At 50.8% G+C, this 16542-nt stretch overlaps 2 protein-coding genes across 5 annotated transcripts; both read left to right on the top strand.

Moving 5' to 3' along the window:
* The first annotated feature begins 854 nt into the window (after positions 1–854).
* Positions 855–4755, top strand: TTC36 (tetratricopeptide repeat domain 36). The gene is made up of 3 exons (XM_065883034.1): positions 855–1022; positions 2018–2206; positions 4425–4755. The coding sequence occupies exons 1-3, from the start codon at positions 905–907 to the stop codon at positions 4685–4687; spliced, it is 570 nt and encodes a 189-aa protein (XP_065739106.1). The 5' UTR covers positions 855–904; the 3' UTR covers positions 4688–4755.
* Positions 4756–5079: 324 nt separating this feature from the next.
* TMEM25 (transmembrane protein 25) lies at positions 5080–9498 on the top strand. Of its 4 annotated transcripts, XM_065881911.1 has the most exons (9): positions 5080–5328; positions 5516–5609; positions 5877–6188; positions 6647–6937; positions 7144–7275; positions 7569–7599; positions 7755–7855; positions 7998–8084; positions 8226–9498. In XM_065881911.1, the coding sequence occupies exons 2-9, from the start codon at positions 5540–5542 to the stop codon at positions 8297–8299; spliced, it is 1098 nt and encodes a 365-aa protein (XP_065737983.1). In that variant the 5' UTR covers positions 5080–5328; positions 5516–5539; the 3' UTR covers positions 8300–9498. The 4 variants fall into 4 exon arrangements, with proteins under 4 accessions (XP_065737983.1, XP_065737985.1, XP_065737984.1 ...); XM_065881913.1 differs by lacking the exons at positions 5080–5328; positions 6647–6937 and having other exon boundaries at positions 5540–5609; positions 8226–8299; XM_065881912.1 differs by lacking the exons at positions 5080–5328; positions 7144–7275 and having other exon boundaries at positions 5540–5609; positions 8226–8299.
* Positions 9499–16542: the final 7044 nt, after the last annotated feature.

The following is a 16542-nucleotide window of genomic DNA, read 5'->3' as shown; positions in this document are numbered from 1 at the left end:
GTTAACTCCCTGTGACAGGGATGAAGGAAAATACTTTAATAGTTCAAAAAATAATAATGCTGAAAGCTGTCTACGAAAGACTGAATGTAAAAGTAAAAAGTGTACATAGTTGTAAAAAAAAAAAAGGAGTTTTTAAACATGTTTATTTTCTATGCACTTTTTTTTATTTAAGTGATAGTTTAATTAATAAACATGTCAAGTTTATTGCTGCACATGGTTGAACCTTCTTTTGGCTTTGGCTGAGGTGGACTAATGGGAGGGGCGTGGCCCGTGACCTGATTACAAAGTCCCTTCCACAGTCCTTTCTTTTAAGGTGGAATCGTGAAATCATTTCCCACTCTACACTCAGGCCCCACTCTACACTGTCTCTCTTAACCATATTTTCTCCCCTCATTCATCAGTGGTGTATGTTCAGGACCTAATGAACTCTGGATATGAGGAAGGGTCAAGAGGACAAAGGAATAGTTCCTTTACTTCGTACATATCCCCCTTCTTCATCCACGGGTGGTCAAGCGTTGGCTTCTAATGAGTTCCTCCCAATCTATGAATATAATAAAATGAAAGCATTTCAGGGAGAGCCTGGGCAGTACCCTCTCTTTGCTCCACTCCACCTTAAAGCTGAAATGCAATTTATTTACTCTGTTTCTCCCTAGGACTGGGGTGGGGGTAGGGAGGCAGTTGAGAAATGTTTGTAAATATATTCTGCCAAGCCAGGGTCACTATCCCCGGGTTAAAGGGGGCTGAGTTTACACTGCAGCCAAGGAATGGTCAACACTCCTCCTCACGTGGGCTGGTCCTCAAACGGACCTCCTCCCTCTGGATCAGCTGGCTGGAGCCTCGGCCCTCACCCCTTTTTCCTCCCTCTCACGGGGAGTCACCTTTTTGGATTTTGGAGTTGAGTACCATGGGGACTCCAAACGATCAGGCAGTGTTGCAGGCCATCTTCAACCCCGACACTCCGTTTGGAGACATTGTTGGGTTGGACCTGGGAGAGGAAGCAGAGAAGGAAGAAGGAGATGAAGGTCAGTATTCGACCCTGGAGTATAGCTCTCCACATTGGCTGGTCTGCTGCCTCGCTGGGGTGGCAGAGGTAGGTGGTCTTACGAGGGCCCTTGTTCCACGACCCTTGGATGATGATTGCTGATCCTCAGTGCACTGACGGGGTCTTGGCAAGAGTCACTGTGCCCAGAGGAGAAAGCCGGGTTTCTCCTCCACCACCCGCCTCTGAACTTACCTCCCCGCTCAGTTCACCCCATGGTCCAAGCTTAACTGTGCTGATGGGGAGAGGGGCCATGTGAAAAGCTCACGTCTTTGTCACAACAGAGTATGTCACCCTCCACAGCGGGGAAGAAAGAAACAGGGCAGGGGGTGGCTCAGCTAAACGTCTCCAACCTAAGCAAGTATTCAGTGTCACACACCTTACAAGCCAAGCCCTGAGCTAATTCTTCCAGAGCGAGTGCGCTCACTGGCTTTTCCACCAGCCCCTAAGGGGGCCTGCTTTCCGCGTCAGGGGTTTTTGATGCCTTTTGTTTCTAAAGGAGTGAAACCTAAGCCTTAATGAAACTTCAGGCTGAAAAGCTGAGATAAACACTGGAAATGGTTTTCATGACTCGGGTATGTCATGGAGGCCTTCCTGTTGGAAGCAGTGGAGTAGAACAAAACAGAGGCTGAAGAGCCAGCAAGACCTGGGTTCAAATCCAAGCTGTGCTTATGGGCGGTGTGACCTTGAGGAAATCATTTAGCTACAGGCTAAGGAGTTTGGGTTTCATTCTCTTGGCAGTGGGGAGCCAACCAAGGCCCCTTTCCCAGGTCCCTTTGGAACTTTAAGCAGTGCTAGCTCTCTGCCTTGCTGACCTCAGTTCCCCCTGCCCCAAACACTGCATCTGACTCCTGCTGTGACCTACACCCCTGCCCAGTCAGCCCTGGCTCGTGTCCCAGGTTTCCAAAGCCCCAGGTGGCTTTTGCTTCCTGCTCCCAACTGCACACCTGTCCCCTCCTGGCTCCCTCCCTGGCACAGATGGAGTTTTCCCTCGAGCACAGCTGGAGCAGGCCAAGGCCCTGGAGCTGCAAGGGGTGATGGCAGCAGAGGCTGGCGACCTCAGCACAGCCCTGGAGAAGTTTGGCCAAGCCATCAACCTGCTGCCTGAGAGGGCCTCGGCTTACAGCAACCGAGCCCAGGCCCGGCGACTCCAGGGAGACGTGGCAGGTGAGGGGAGAGTCCCTGGAGCCTGTGCAGAGGGGCCGGGGAGGGCACAGACCAGAGACGGTGTGTCTGTGGGGCTTGGGCATGGGGCGTGGGAAGTCACTAAGCCCCTCTGGAACCTATGTCTCTACCCGTAAGAGGCATACTGTGGGCTCGGGGATATTGTGAGAGTCAGGGGGACTGCATTCCATTTACTTACTGATAAAAAGTTAATGAGAGCCTCTACCATCCTAGCAGTGGGCTAGGTGCTGAGGACTATAGCGCCTACAGCAACTACTGTGCGCCAGGCACTCAGCACTTCACATGTGAGCTGTAGTCATTCGTATCATCCTCACAACAACCCTGAGAAGTACGTGCTATCGTTATCTCCATCTTACAGATGAAGAAACTGAGGCACGGAGGTTAAGTAGCTTCCTACTCACACAGCTGAGAAGCGGCAGAGCTGGGATCCGGTCCAGGTGGCAGGGCTCCAGAGCCTGTGCTCTTAATCCCCACATGACACTGCTTCTCAAGAAGCTCACAGCCTAGAGGGTAGAACAGACACATAAATATAATAGCAGCATAACAAGCTGACAGGGTTCAGCATGGGATCTGTTCCTGAGGGGTGAGTTTTGAAGGATGAGTAGGCGTTAGCTGGACGGAGGGCAGGGAGTGGGAGAAGGCACGGCCTGTAGAGGTCCTGAAGTCGTGGACAGGTACAGGGAATCTGGCTGGAAAAGGGAGTGCTGGAAGAATGGAGCCTCTCCAGAGCCTGGAGAGGTAAACAGGGGCCAGAGAGTGAACAACTGCAAACATTAGGCCGAGATCGGACTTTGTCTTGAAAACACCGGGAATCACTAACGGGTTTCAACTAAAGGGTAAACCACAGAAGCCTAGTTGGGAACTACTAGACTTATCGAGACCCGTGGTGGTAGAGGTGTTCCTGGGGCCAGGAATGCCAGGCTGAGGAGTTTGGACTCCATTCTGGGAATATTGGGGGACTCTGAGGGCCTTTCCCAGGCTTGTCCGCCACCTGGCTTTGGCAGAGCAGGGCCATAAAGGCCGCTGGGACAGCCTGCAGACCAAAACCCCAGACAGCATCAGAGGGGATTCTGCCTGGAGAAGGCCTTCAATTCCTCCTGACCAGCTCCTCTGAGGGAAACCAAGGAATGCTGTGATTAGAAAGCTTCTCAACCGACCAGTCAGGATGGGGAGCAGAGCCTCTGCTGAGTTCCGGGGACCAGAACACACAGAGAGAGGGCAGGGAAGATCAGCCTTGCTGTAGGATGCTGCTGGCGCTCCCCCAGCGCCCTGCCCCGCCAGGCGCTATAGACTAGAGAACTTGAGTGAATTGAAGCAGATCCCAGAAGAAATGCAGCTCGGAAAAAAAAAAAAAAAAAAAAAAAAAAAGAAATGCAGCTCGGTACCCTACAGTGGATACCAGCTGGCTGCCTGAGGTTGAGTTCACAGCTCTGATGCCTAATAAGCCAAGTATTTATGAGGATGATAAAAACAAAATGCTGCAGGTCAGCTCTGGCTCCAAGACCTCTTTCAAAGAAAATGAGATACAAAATAATGAAGACCATGGAAATAAAGAATGAGAAGAGGCAGGCAGTAGAGAACACAGGTGAGAGAAGCGGTTTTAAGGCATCAATGGAAAAGAGGAGAGAAATGTCTTCAAAAGTTAGAGAGGGACTTCCTTGGGGGTCCAGTGGTTAAGAATCTGCGCTTTCACTGCAGGGTCACAGGTTCAATCCCTGGTCGGCGAATTAAGATTCCGCATGCCCCGCGGTGCGGCAAAAAAAAAAAGAGAGAGAAAAAAAGGACTTTATTGTATAAGACATGGTTGTCAGTTAATTCTAATGTTTTTGGACTCTGGGATTCGGAGTCAGTCACCTGGCACATGGTAGATGGATGGTTAATAACGTATGCGTGCCTGGCAACAGGGCCAGATTCATAATGTAGTGACCCTCCGTCCGTGTTTTGATGTATCAGATGGTGGAAAATAACACGGACAAGGCGAGACCTGGACTTCAGTCCCAGCTCTGCCACTAATGCCTGTGCAGCCCAGGCCGAGTCTTGCCAACTCTTCCAGTCTTCATCTGCGTAAAGGGAATAACGATACCGATCTCTAGGGTCAAGTCTAGGCGGGATGTAAACGGCCGAACCCCAGAGCCTCCACTCGGGGCCGGATCGCTTGCTGGCCGCGGCCCTGACCCCCGCCTGTCCGTCGGTCCCGCAGGCGCCCTGGAGGACCTGGAGCGCGCGCTGGCGCTGAGCGGCGGCCGGGGTCGCGCCGCCCGCCAGAGCTTCGTGCAGCGCGGGCTCGTGGCGCGACTGCAGGGCCGGGACGACGACGCCCGCGGGGACTTCGAGCGGGCGGCGCGGCTGGGCAGCCCGTTCGCTCGGCGCCAGCTGGTGCTGCTCAACCCTTACGCGGCGCTGTGCAACCGCATGCTGGCCGACATGATGGGGCAGCTGCGCGGGCCCCGCGACCGGCGCTGAGCCGCCGGCGGGCGGGCGTGGGGGAAGGGGGGCGCCCACAACCAATAAACCTGCCGGCTCTCCCAGCCACCGCCTGTGTCTGCATCCTCCGCCGTCCCCGCAGGGAAGGGCGCTCAAGTATCCCCCGCGCGCGAGGCCGTCTGCGAGGCCCGGGACGTGGTCCCGGAGCCGCCGCCCTGGGGGAAGGGGTCCTTCGGGCCGAGGTCGGGCATCGATTGGCCCTGCCTGGCGCAGCCCGAGCCCCTGCGGATGACTGCAGTGCTCATCAGACCTGAGCAGTCGCTCCGGCTGCTCTCGGGGAGTGAGCCAGGTGAGCCGCACCGGAAGGCGGGGCGAGGCAGGGGCGGGCATGCTTCGCGACCCCCGCGTCCCGGATCCTCTCTTCTTCGGCCCAAATCCGGAGGAGGGGAGAAGGGGCGTAGGTGGGTGAGGGAAGCGGGCAGGAGAGAGCCGGGGTCGGGAGAAGGACGGTCCCTTTGGGGGAGGGGCACGTGTACCCGAGTGTTTACGCGCGCGCGCGCGCGCGTGTTTCTGGGCCCGGGGCGGGCTGCGCGGTTGCAGGTTGCTTCTATGTACCTGCGAGCGTGTGCCTGTTTGTCCCGTGGGGTCAGCGCTCAGTTCTGTGCCCGCAAGGTGTACAGGTACGTGCTGGCTGGGTTTGGACCTTTGGGCTCGACCATTTGCGTCCTTGTCTTCACTACTGTGGACCGTTCTACATTTGTGTTTCCGTGCATGGTTTATTTTTGTTTCTGGAAATTCCTGGAGCAGTTATTAAGCTTGTCTGCTCTCACCTGGCTAACATCGAGGCCTGACCCCTTCTCTCGGCAGCCTGGGGCCCAGACCGGGGCCACCATGGCGCTGCCTCCAGGGCCAGCTACCCTCCCGCACACACTTCTGCTCCTGCCGGCCCTTCTGAGCTCAGGTACACCCCTGTTCATCCCTTGGCCATGCATTTGTGCGGTCAAGTCCCCCTCTGTCCCCTCCTTGCCTGCATCTTCAGTTTGGGTACCCGTTCCAGGCACCAGAGTTGGGTTCCCTTCATCCACCTCCCCAAGGTCCAGCCGTCCCTGGTTAGAGAACCCAGGTGCTCTGTCTCTTGGCCTGCTGCCCTTCTGTAACTGGACCTCATCCCGGTCACAGAACAGTACTAAGCCTCCACCAGCTCTCCACAAAATCCCCTGTGTTCCAGGTTGGGGGGAGTTGGCGCCACAAATTGATGGTCATACCTGGGCAGAGCGGGCACTTCGAGAGAATGAACGCCACGCCTTCACCTGCTGGGTGGCAGGGGGGCCTGGCACCCCCCGATTGGCCTGGTACCTGGATGGACAGCTACAGAAGGCCAGCACCTCAAGACTGCTGAGCGTGGGCAGGGAGGCCTTCTCTGGAGGCACCAGCACTTTCACTGTCACTGCCCAGCGGGCCCAGCATGAGCTCAACTGCTCCCTGCAAGACCCAGACAGTGGCCGGTCAGCCAACGCCTCCGTCCTCCTCAATGTGCAATGTGAGTGCTCCTCAGGTGGACAGAGACAGAGGTTCTCTGCCCAGGGACCCCCAGCAGCCACCAGGCAAGTGGTCTGGTAGGACATTTAAAAAACACTTAAGCACTCTGCAAATACGAACTCACTTTATCCTCACAATAATCCTATGAGGTAGTTACTGTTGTTGTCCCTACTTTACAAACGACAAAACTGAAGCACAGAGAGGTTAAGCCATCTGCCTAGGGTCATACAGCTGGTAAGCAGCAGAGGCAGGACTCGAATCTTGACGTTTTGGTTCTAGTGTTTATACTCTTGATCTTCATTTGTACGAAATGCTGCCTCTCTGGCAGACCCAGCCACCCCGTTTCCCAGTGCCCGCTAAGGAGAGGTCCAGACCCATGGCTCCCTTCTGGGTTTGGGAAGAAGGGGAAGGCGTGCAAGGGGCTGTGGTGGGAACATACTGCTCTCTGCTTTGCACCAGTTAAGCCGGAGATTGCCCAGGTTGGAGCCAAGTACCAGGAAGCTCAAGGCCCGGGCCTCCTGGTCGTCCTTTTTGCCCTGGTGCGTGCGAACCCGCCTGCCAACGTGACCTGGATCGACCAGGATGGGCCGGTGACTGTCAACGCCTCTGACTTCCTGGTGCTGGATGCCCAGAACTATCCCTGGCTCACCAAACACACCGTACAACTGCAGCTCCGCAGCCTGCCACACAACCTCTCCGTAGTGGCCACCAACGACGTGGGTGTCACCAGCGCCTCGCTTCCGGCCCCAGGTGAGCACTGCCAGCCACGGGCCCAGCAAAGCCTCGGATGGGTGTGGGATCGTGGTGCAGAAACAGGAAGGCTTGTTGCCTTTTGGGCGAGTCTGGTGAAAGCTGTCCCTGGCCACCTGGGGCAAGGAGGACAGAGTAGTGACCTGTGGCATCTCAGAGTTGGGGGGCCCTGCCCGCTTGGAACCTAACCAGAGAATGACCTGCAGGGCTCCTGGCCACCCGGGTGGAAGTGCCAATGCTGGGGATCGTTGTGGCTGGAGGGCTTGCCTTGGGCACCCTGGTGGGGTTCAGCACCTTGGTGGCCTGTCTGGTCTGCAGGAAAGCGAAGAAGACCAAAGGTAGGGCCAAAGCAGGGCGGGGGCAGAGGGTGGCTGGGGAAGGGGAGGCGAGGTCAGGGGGTGGGCAGCAAGGCCATGGGGAGAACGTCTCTGACAAGTGGTAGGACAGGTCTTCCTGGGCATGGCCGTGATTTAGACCACATGCATCCCAGGTAGCAGGGCCAGGCACTGGGAAGTCAGTCTGGGCATCTGAGAGACCCCTTGCCTGAGGGTTCTGGGCCTGAAGAGAGCAGGGGGCAGAGCCCAGAGCAGGTGGGCACACTGAGACACTGCTGTGGTTTCTTTCTCCTCAGGCCCCTCCCGGCGCCCATCCCTGATCTCTAGGTAACTCTCCCTGGGGCTGTGTGGATGGGCCATATAGAGAGGCAGCATGGGGACAGGGGGGATCCTGGGCTTTCTGGTAGTTCGGGAACGGGCCGCAAGCAGGAGTCTGTGCCCGCTGGTGCCAGGGCCCATCCAAGGCTTTTTCTGCCCTGTAGTGACTCCAACAACCTGAAACTCAACAACGTGCGCCTGCCGCGGGAGAACATGTCCCTCCCGTCCCACCTGCAGCTCAACGACCTCACTCCTGACTCCAGAGGTACATCCAGGACCCTCTGTTGGCCCCAGCTTTATCTGTGGAGGTGCTTCTGAGAAAAAGAGAGACCCTGGGCCTTAGGAGGGTCTAGACCCCGCTGGGCACACACCTCATCCCGGGCACCATGCCCTTTGTCACCCCACAGGGAAACCAGCGGACCAGCAGATGGCTCAGGACAACAGCCAGCCAGAGCTTCTGGATCCGGAGCCCGGCGGCCTCCTCACCAGCCGAGGTATGGGAAAGGGGCCTACTGCCCTGCTCCCCGGCCCTTTTGCTTGTGCCAAAGGCCTCTGAATCCCCAAGGGGCAGAGAGTGGTCTCCCAACTTCCAAGGAATGAGGGTGACTGAGTCTCCTGGGATCTCTGGCCCGCAGGTTTCATCCGTCTCCCGATGCTGGGCTACATTTATCGGGTGTCCAGTGTGAGCAGTGATGAGATCTGGCTCTGAGCTGAGGCCAAGACAGAGGGTGCATTCTTGGCCCCTGGGCACCCTCCCGGTCCTCCTCCAAGGCCTGGCCACATTGCCAACGGGAAGAGGCCATGCCACTGCCACTTTTGCTTGTCCTCTGGGTCACTGGTATCCTTGGCAAGGCTGCCAGGTGGACCTAAGCCCTTGTTCCAACTCTGGTTGAGGGCCTGCATGATTGCCTGTGCCCAGGCGGATGGGGCTGTCTGTCCAGGTGTGCCTGGAGGTCATCCAGCATCTAAGCGTGGCATGGCATGATCCTGTCGGCTTGGGGCAGCTCTGCCCCACACCGGTGCTCCTCAGCACCGTGTACAGCAGGCATGGGGCAAGCCTGGTTGGGAGGGCCCTGCACGTCCTGGATCTCCTTCCCATGCTATGCAGCTTTGTTCCCTCAGGGAAAATTTAGGACCCTGCTAGCTGTAGAAAACCAACCTGCCCTTTGCACAGGAACTCACCTCTGGCCCAGCAGCGCTGGCCAAGCACAAACCAGTACCCTTTGCTGCATACCTCTCTGCCCCAGCCCCCCTTGGGCATCATAGGTTATACATTGGACCTTCTCCACTTCTTCACTTGGCACTAGACTTCCCCTCTGGCCTGGGCCCTGGTGGTGCCAGCACCTGGTGTTAGCACAAGAAAGGGGAAAAATGGGAGGTGAGAAGTCTGGTGCGTCCAGGCCTGCATGCAGCTATGCCTTGTTTTCTTACAGTGTTAGCACTTTAAGCACGTCTTCCGGGGAGGGGGTGAGCAAGGGCCCCAGGGCCCCGTCTGGGGCTTCCCCAAGTCTGGCCTTTTTATGATTCACTGTGAGTGCCCTGAGCCCTCGAGGTTGACGGGTTCCCGCTCAAAATATCCACCCCGCTATGGGACCCCAGCCCTGACTACCCCATCAGCAGGAAGCTGTTCTTGCTGTCCCATCCTCTGTTCTTTAGGGGATGGCCGTAGTGGCACATAACTTGACAGTGCTGGAAACCTTAGGGGAACATGGAAAAAGCAGGGAGATCACATATCCCCAAACGACCCAAGAACACTTTGGAAAAGCAACGTGGAAAAGATGGCAGATTAACAGAGTGCAAAGTGTATTTTTCCCTCCTCGATATCTTGTTTTGTAATTTTTCTCACGTCACTGCCGAGGACAGTGCTGAGCACGTGGTAGATTCTCAATAAACTTGACTGAGTGAATGCTTTGTATCTGTTTCATCCCCTCAAATATGTTTGTTTTTATAACTGAAGTATAATTGACTTACAAAGGTGTGTTAGTTTCAGGTGTACAGCAGCGTGATTCACACACACACACACACACACACACACATATTCTTTTTCAGATTCTTTTCCATTATAGGTTATTACAAAATATTGACTACAGTTCCCTGTGCTATACAGCAGGTCCTTGTTGTTTATCTGTTTTATATATAGCAGTGTGATATTCTACTCTTTAGTCTTTTAAATCTAGAAAAATTAAAAGACACAAGAAGAATTTATAGTGCATCGAGGTAAACATTTTTTAACACCATGTGGTCTGTTCTAATTGAAAGAATTACTACTTATCGCTATATACAGCAGTGTGTATCTTTTTTTTTTTTTTTTTTTTTTTTTTTTTTTTTTTTTTTTGCGGTACGCGGGCCTCTCACTGCCGCGGCCTCTCCCGCCGTGGAGCACAGGCTCCGGACGCGCAAGCTCAGCGACCACAGCCCACGGGCCCAGCCACTCCGCGGCACGCGGGATCCTCCCAGACCGGGGCACGAACCCACGTCTCCTGCATCAGCAGGCGGACTCCCAACCCCTGCGCCACCAGGGAAGCCCAGTGTGTATCTTTTAATCCCCAACTCCTAATTCTATTTTGTGGATGAGAAATACTCCATTGTGTGAGTGTGAGTGTGTGTGTGTGTGTGTGTGTGTGTGTGTATCATCCTCTTTATCCATTCATCTGTTGATGGACACTTAGGTTACTTTCAAGTCTTGGCTATAAACACTGGGGTGCATGTAACTTTTAGAATTAGAGTTTTTGTCTTTTCCGGATATGTGCCCAGGAGTGGGACTGCTGGATCATACGGTAGGCTCTCTTTTTAGCTTTTTGAGGAACCTCCATACTGTATTCCATAGTGGCTGCACCAATTTACATTCCTACCAACAGTCTAGGAGGGTTCCTTTTTCTCTATACCCTCTCCAGCATGCTGAAGTGTTTAAGGGTGAAGTGTACTGATGTCTGCAACTTACTTGAAATGTATCAAAAAATAAGGTAGACTGACGAATGGATAGGGAGGTATGGATGTGTGATAAAGCAAAATGTTAATTGTAGGATTTAGTTGGTGAGTATTCAGAATTCACTACAATTCTTCCAAAGTTCTTTTATTTAACAGTTTTCATAATAAAATATCGGGGGGGGGTCCCTGATCTAGTTACTTCTCTGATATTTCTGAAATCTTTTTGATCTAAGGATCGTGGAATTTTCAAGCATTACTAATACCCTTAACATGACCGTTCAATCTTTCCTGGGAAAGAAGACCAATTTTTATTTTTTATTTTTGGCTGCGCCATACAGCTTGTGGGATCTTAGTTCCCCAACCAGGGATTGAACCCGGGCCCTCAGCAGTGAAAGCGTGGCGTCCTAACCACTGGACCGCCAGGGAATTTCCCAATTTTTATATACTTTACTCACCTAATCTTTAATCTTTACTCTCCAATAATAGGCAGGTCACTAGTTACCTTTAGCTGGAACATACAACAGTCCAACATTTTGGGCAGGCACAGCTCAGGCTGCATTTTCCCACCTGGACTATGTTTTACTGAATTCCTCCAGACACAATAGACTATTTAATCAAGACTTGTAAAAATTAATGTTCAACTTTGTGCATTGCTGGTGGGAATGTACATGGTGCAGCCACCATGGAAGCTAGTATGGCAGTTCCTCAAAAAGTTAAATATAGGGCTTCCCTGGTGGCGCAGTGGTTGAGAGTCCACCCGCCGATGCAGGGGACGCGGGTTCGTGCCCCGGCCCGGGAAGATGCCACATGCCGCGGAGCAGCTGGGCCTGTGGGCCATGGCCACTGAGCCTGCGCCTCTGGAGCCTGTGCTCCGTAATGGGAGAGGCCACAACAGTGAGAGCCCCGCGTATCGCCAAAAAAAAAAAAAAGTTAAATACAGAATTACCCTATAGATCCAGCAATTCCACTCTAGGTTTATTCCCCAAAGAACTGAAAGCAGGGACTCTAACAGTTATTTGTACACCAATATTAACGGCAGTGTTATTTGCAGCAGCCAAAAGGTGGAAATGCAAATGTCCATTAACAGATGAATGGATAAAGGAAATGTGGTATATACACACGATGGAATATTATTCAGCTTTTTAAAAAGGAAGGCCATTCTGACACATGCTGCAACATAGATGAACCTTGAAAACATTATGCTACGTGCAGTAAGCCAGATACAAAAGGAAAAATTGTGTATGATTCAGCTTATGTGGTACTTGGACTAGGCAAATCCATAGAGACAGAAAATAGAAGTTACTGGGGACTGAGGGAGGGAAAGGAAGGAATCGTTGTTTAATGGGTCCAGAGTTTCAGTTGGGGATGATGAAAAGGTTCATAAGCTGGACAGTGGTGATGGTTGCCCAACAATGTGAATGCCCCTGGATTGTACACTTAAAAATAGTTAAAATGGTAAATTTCATGTTTTGTGTATTTTACTTTGATTTTTAAAAAATTTTTGATTACTGATTCAATCTTCTAATTATAGGTCTTACAAATTTTCTTTTTCAGTATTGGTAAGTTTTGTGTTTCTAGGAATTTGTCCATTTCATCTAGGCTATCCAGTTTGTTGGCATACAACTGTTCATAGTACCCTCTGCTCTTTTTCACTTCCGTAGGATTGGTAGTAATGCCCCCACTTCCATTACTGGCTGGAGTTATTTGAGTCTCTTTCTTAGACAATTGGCTAAAGGCTTTTCAGTTCTGTTAATCTTTTTGAAGAACCAACTTTTGGTTTTGTTGATTTTCTCTATTGTTTTTCTATTCTCTATTTCACTTATCTCTGCTCTAATCTTTATCATTTGCTTCCTTCTGCTAGCTTCTTTTTTTTTTTTTGGCTGCGCCATGTGGCAAGTAGGATCTTAGTTTCCTGACCAGGGATCGAACCCACGCCCCCTGCGTTGGAAGCGCGGAGTCTTAACCACTGGACTGCCAGGGAAGTCCCCCTTCCGCTAGCTTTGAGTTTAGTTTGTTCTTTTTCTAGTTCCTCAGGTTGTAAAGTCAGATTGCTTATTTGAGATCTTCCTTTTTTAATGTAAGCAATTACAGCTATAAATTGCCTCTGAGCACTGCTTTTGCTGTAGCCCGTAAGTTTTGGAATGCTGTGTTTTTGTTTTCATTTATCTCTAAGTATTTTCTAATTTTCCTTGTGATTTCTTCTTTGCCCCATTGGTTGAGAGTATTGTTTAATTTACACAAAATTTTTCAGTTCTCCTTATTGTTTTCTAACTTCATTCCATTGTGGTCTGAGAAATTACTTTGTTATTTACCTTTTTATTTTTATTATTTATTTATTTATTTTAAAATAAATGTATGTTTTTTTTTGTTTTTTTTGCGGTATGCGGGCCTCTCACTGTTGTGGCCTCTCCCGTTGCGGAGCACAGGCTCCGGACGCGCAGGCTCAGCGGCCATCGCTCACGGGCCCAGCCGCTCCGCGGCATGTGGGATCTTCCTGGACCGGGGCACGAACCCGCGTCCCCTGCATCGGCAGGCGGACTCTCAACCACTGCGCCACCAGGGAAGCCCATGTATGTATTTATTTTAAAATAAATGTAGGTATGTATTTATTTTTGGCTGTGTTGGGTCTTCTTTGCTGCATGCAGGCTTTCACTAGTTGCAGCAAGCGGGGTCTACTCTTCGTTGTGGTGTGCAGGCTTCTCATTGCGGTGGCTTCTCATTTTGGAGCACGGGCTTTAGGCACGTGGGCTTCAGTAGTTGTGGCACATGGGCTCAGTAGTTGTGGCTTGCAGGCTATAGAGCTCAGGCTCAGTAGTTGTGGTGCACGGCCTTTGTTGCTCCACGGCATGTGGGATCTTCCTGGCCCAGGGCTTGAACCCAGGTCCCCTGCATTGGCAGGCAAATTCTTAACCACTGCGCCACCAGGGAAGTCCCACACATTTTTCATTTTCACCAAGAATTTTATTGAACAATGTATTCACTGACCGAATGAACTTCTTGGCCAGCCCAATGGCCAGCCCAATATTTCATGGATATGGAATCTTCTCATCTCTGACAGTGGTTCTCAAATTTGTCTGCATATTGAAATAATCTGAGGAAGTTAAAAAATATGGATTCTTGTATCCTACCTCCAGAGATTGTGATTTCATTAGTCTGGTGTGTTGTCTGGGAGAGGAAACTTATCTTTAAAATATCTCCAGGGCTTCCCTGGTGGTGCAGTGGTTGAGAGTCCACCTGCCGATGCAGGGGACACGGGTTTGTGCCCCGGTCTGGGAGGATCCCACGTGCCGCGGAACAGCTGGGCCCATGGGCCATGGCCGCTGAGCCTGCGCGTCCGGAGCCTGTGCTCCGCGACAGGAGAGGCCGCAACAGTGAGAGGCCTGCGTACTGCAAAAAAAAAAAAAATCTCCAGTTGGGACTTCCCTGGTGGTCCAGTGGCTAAAACTCTGCACTCCCAATTCCGGGGGCCTGGGTTTGATCCCTGGTCAGGGAACTAGATCCCACATGCCACAACTAAGAGTTCACATGCCGCAACTAAAGATCCCACGTGCCACAACTAAGACCCAGTGCACCAAATAAATATTAAAAATAATTTTATATATATATATATATATATATATCCAGTTGATTCTAACATGCAACCAAACTTGAGAACTACTGCTCTATGAATATTATAGTTAAAAAATTTTTTTTCATATCTTGCCTGCTTTGCTTCTCTGATATCCTTTGTTCTGTTTTTGTCTTTTTCTGGCTTTCTTCAAATGCCTGGTGACGGTACATTCACATTTAAGAATGAGAGTTGCAAGCATGCCTGCGCACACATACACACACACACATGCACAAGAATGAGATACCCGCAAGCTGAATGGAAGTTGATGGTAGGTAGGGGGTACCAAGTAAGTCTATAAGCTTGAAGACTCTCTGTCAGTATCTTTAGGTCTTTTCTCTTTGGCTGATCAGTTTCCCAAGGGAGGACTCTTCCGATATTGTGCTTTGGAGGGATAAGCCAAAAGAGGGCTGAGGGTCTCATTGCTCATTCCTCTATTTTGTCCTCTTTTAAATATGGCCCCTTATTCCTGTCCTCAGAATTGCTTGGTGTTCTCATGTCCAGAGGCGCCTTGGTTTAAAGGGGACTATGTTCTGCCAGGGTAAGGAGGTGGGCAGCACAGATAGGGAAGTTTCTGGGGATCCCATCTTTCTACAAACCTTCAGCCAATCCTCCTGTCTGCAGCCCCTCCCTGCACACATGCCATCAGAAATATCTGACATTTTCGATTCCTGATCCTTTCCAGGATTCTGCAGTGTCAAATGGCTTACTTCTTATTGGTTTCTCTGTCCCTCTCCTCTACTGGAAATCAAGTATCAGGTTTTTTCCCCTCCCCCTGCCCACTAAATCTGTTACCACTTGTCCATCTTTCAAAATTGTATTGCTCTCTGGTCTATAGTCATTTTCTTTCCTATTATCTGTCCTTGCTGGTTTATACCTTTTAAAAAAAATTCCTATACTGTCATTTTTAGGAAGGTTAAAGGAGGGAATGCAAATGTAAATACTTGTGTTCAAATTTTATTTATTTAGAAATGTAGAGAGCCTGGGATAGCAGAGGGGAGGGACACTTCAAGCCAGGAAAATAGACTGCATAAAGGTTTAGTTAGAAGAGGGAACTCATGAATCATGTGTAGAGCATGGCAAGCAGGCTGGTTTTGCGGTTTTCGCTGGGGAATTAGAAAAATGAGAATCTCGGGCAGGGAGAGAATAGCCAAATGGAAAGTCTAAAAGGCCAAGTGAAAAATGTGTACTTAGTAACATAATTATTAGATCTTACGTTTTGTGGCATTTAATCTTTTCACGTATTTTCACCCGTAGGACAAGCCTAGGAGTTAAGTTAGTGTTTATTATAACTGTTCCATAGCTAGAGTAACTGAGGCATAGAAGTTAACTTATTTTTCTAGGGCCACAGATCAAGTAGCCAAGAGAGTAACCTCAGATTGTGGAGGAGGAGGAGCCCACGATAGCAACAGTGTCTGAAGTGCTCACTGGACAGGTCAGTGGACATGCTCGGGTAGGGAGACAGGCTAACATTACAGGCCTGCGCGTTAGCCAGTTACTGAGGCAGCTGATCCTCATTATTTGCAGATTCTGTATTTGCGAATTCACTTACTAAAATGTATCTGTAATCCTAAAATCGATACTTGCAGTGTTTTTACAATCGTTTGCAAACATGCTTAGAGCAGTGAAAAATGTGAGTCGCCTGACACGTACCTTCCCAGCTGAGGCTGAACAAGGCGACATCCTGCCTCCTGGTTTCGGCTCTCACACTCTAAATGAGTGCCCTATCCAAGGTGTACCTAATGCCTCATTTCTTGCTTGTTGGTGGTGGTTTCAGTGTTTAAAATGCCCCCCCCCGGACTTCCCTGATGGTCCAGTGGCTAAGACTCCATGCTCCCGATGCAGGGAGCCTGGGTTCGATCCCTGGTCAGGGAACTAGATCCCACATGCCACAACTGAAAAAAAAAAAAAAAAAAGATCCCCCGTGCCACAACTAAGACATGTGCGCCAAATAAATACAATAAATATTTGAAAATAAATAAATTAAATGGCCCCTACCCGCATAGTGCTGAGGCGCTGGCTAGAGTTAACTAAGTGTAGTAAGGCTGTCATGTGCCTTACAGAGAGAGTGCGTTAGATACGCTTCATGATGGCATGACTTACAGTGCTGGTGGCCGTGAGTTCAGTGAATCAATGGTTGTTGACGACAGTGTTATGACAGAGGCACACAGGAACCTTACCTTATATTTCCCCCAGGAGCAGTGGTTCAGTATTTGCTAATTGTGTCTGCGGTGCCTCGATAGAACATAGCTACTGTGAATAACGAGAGTCGACTGTACTTACTAGAGCTGAGTCTCAGTTCTAGCCAAAGAAGGTAGTCTGATTGTTCCCTGAAAACCTGATGGAGAATCTGAGTTCCTATCATGTTTTTGCCTCTCTTTTTCCTTGAGTGAAATGTGAGCATTAATGGCATCCAT

This window comes from Phocoena phocoena, chromosome 8, assembly GCF_963924675.1.
Source record: "Phocoena phocoena chromosome 8, mPhoPho1.1, whole genome shotgun sequence".
Classification (NCBI taxonomy): Eukaryota; Metazoa; Chordata; class Mammalia; order Artiodactyla; family Phocoenidae; genus Phocoena; species Phocoena phocoena.
The sequence above is the reverse complement of the archived record's forward strand: the minus strand, read 5'-3'. Positions and strand labels throughout refer to the sequence as shown.

Excerpts from the sequence above, each read along its gene's own strand:
- TTC36 (XM_065883034.1), top strand. The coding sequence starts at position 905 with ATGGGGACTCCAAACGATCAGGCAGTGTTGCAGGCCATCTTCAACCCC. Across the intron at positions 1,023-2,017 it reads GAAGGAAGAAGGAGATGAAG|ATGGAGTTTTCCCTCGAGCA; the intron begins GTCAGTATTCGA and ends TCCCTGGCACAG. Across the intron at positions 2,207-4,424 it reads ACTCCAGGGAGACGTGGCAG|GCGCCCTGGAGGACCTGGAG; the intron begins GTGAGGGGAGAG and ends TCGGTCCCGCAG.
- TMEM25 (XM_065881911.1), top strand. The coding sequence starts at position 5,540 with ATGGCGCTGCCTCCAGGGCCAGCTACCCTCCCGCACACACTTCTGCTC. Across the intron at positions 7,276-7,568 it reads GAAAGCGAAGAAGACCAAAG|GCCCCTCCCGGCGCCCATCC; the intron begins GTAGGGCCAAAG and ends CTTTCTCCTCAG. Across the intron at positions 7,600-7,754 it reads CGCCCATCCCTGATCTCTAG|TGACTCCAACAACCTGAAAC; the intron begins GTAACTCTCCCT and ends TCTGCCCTGTAG.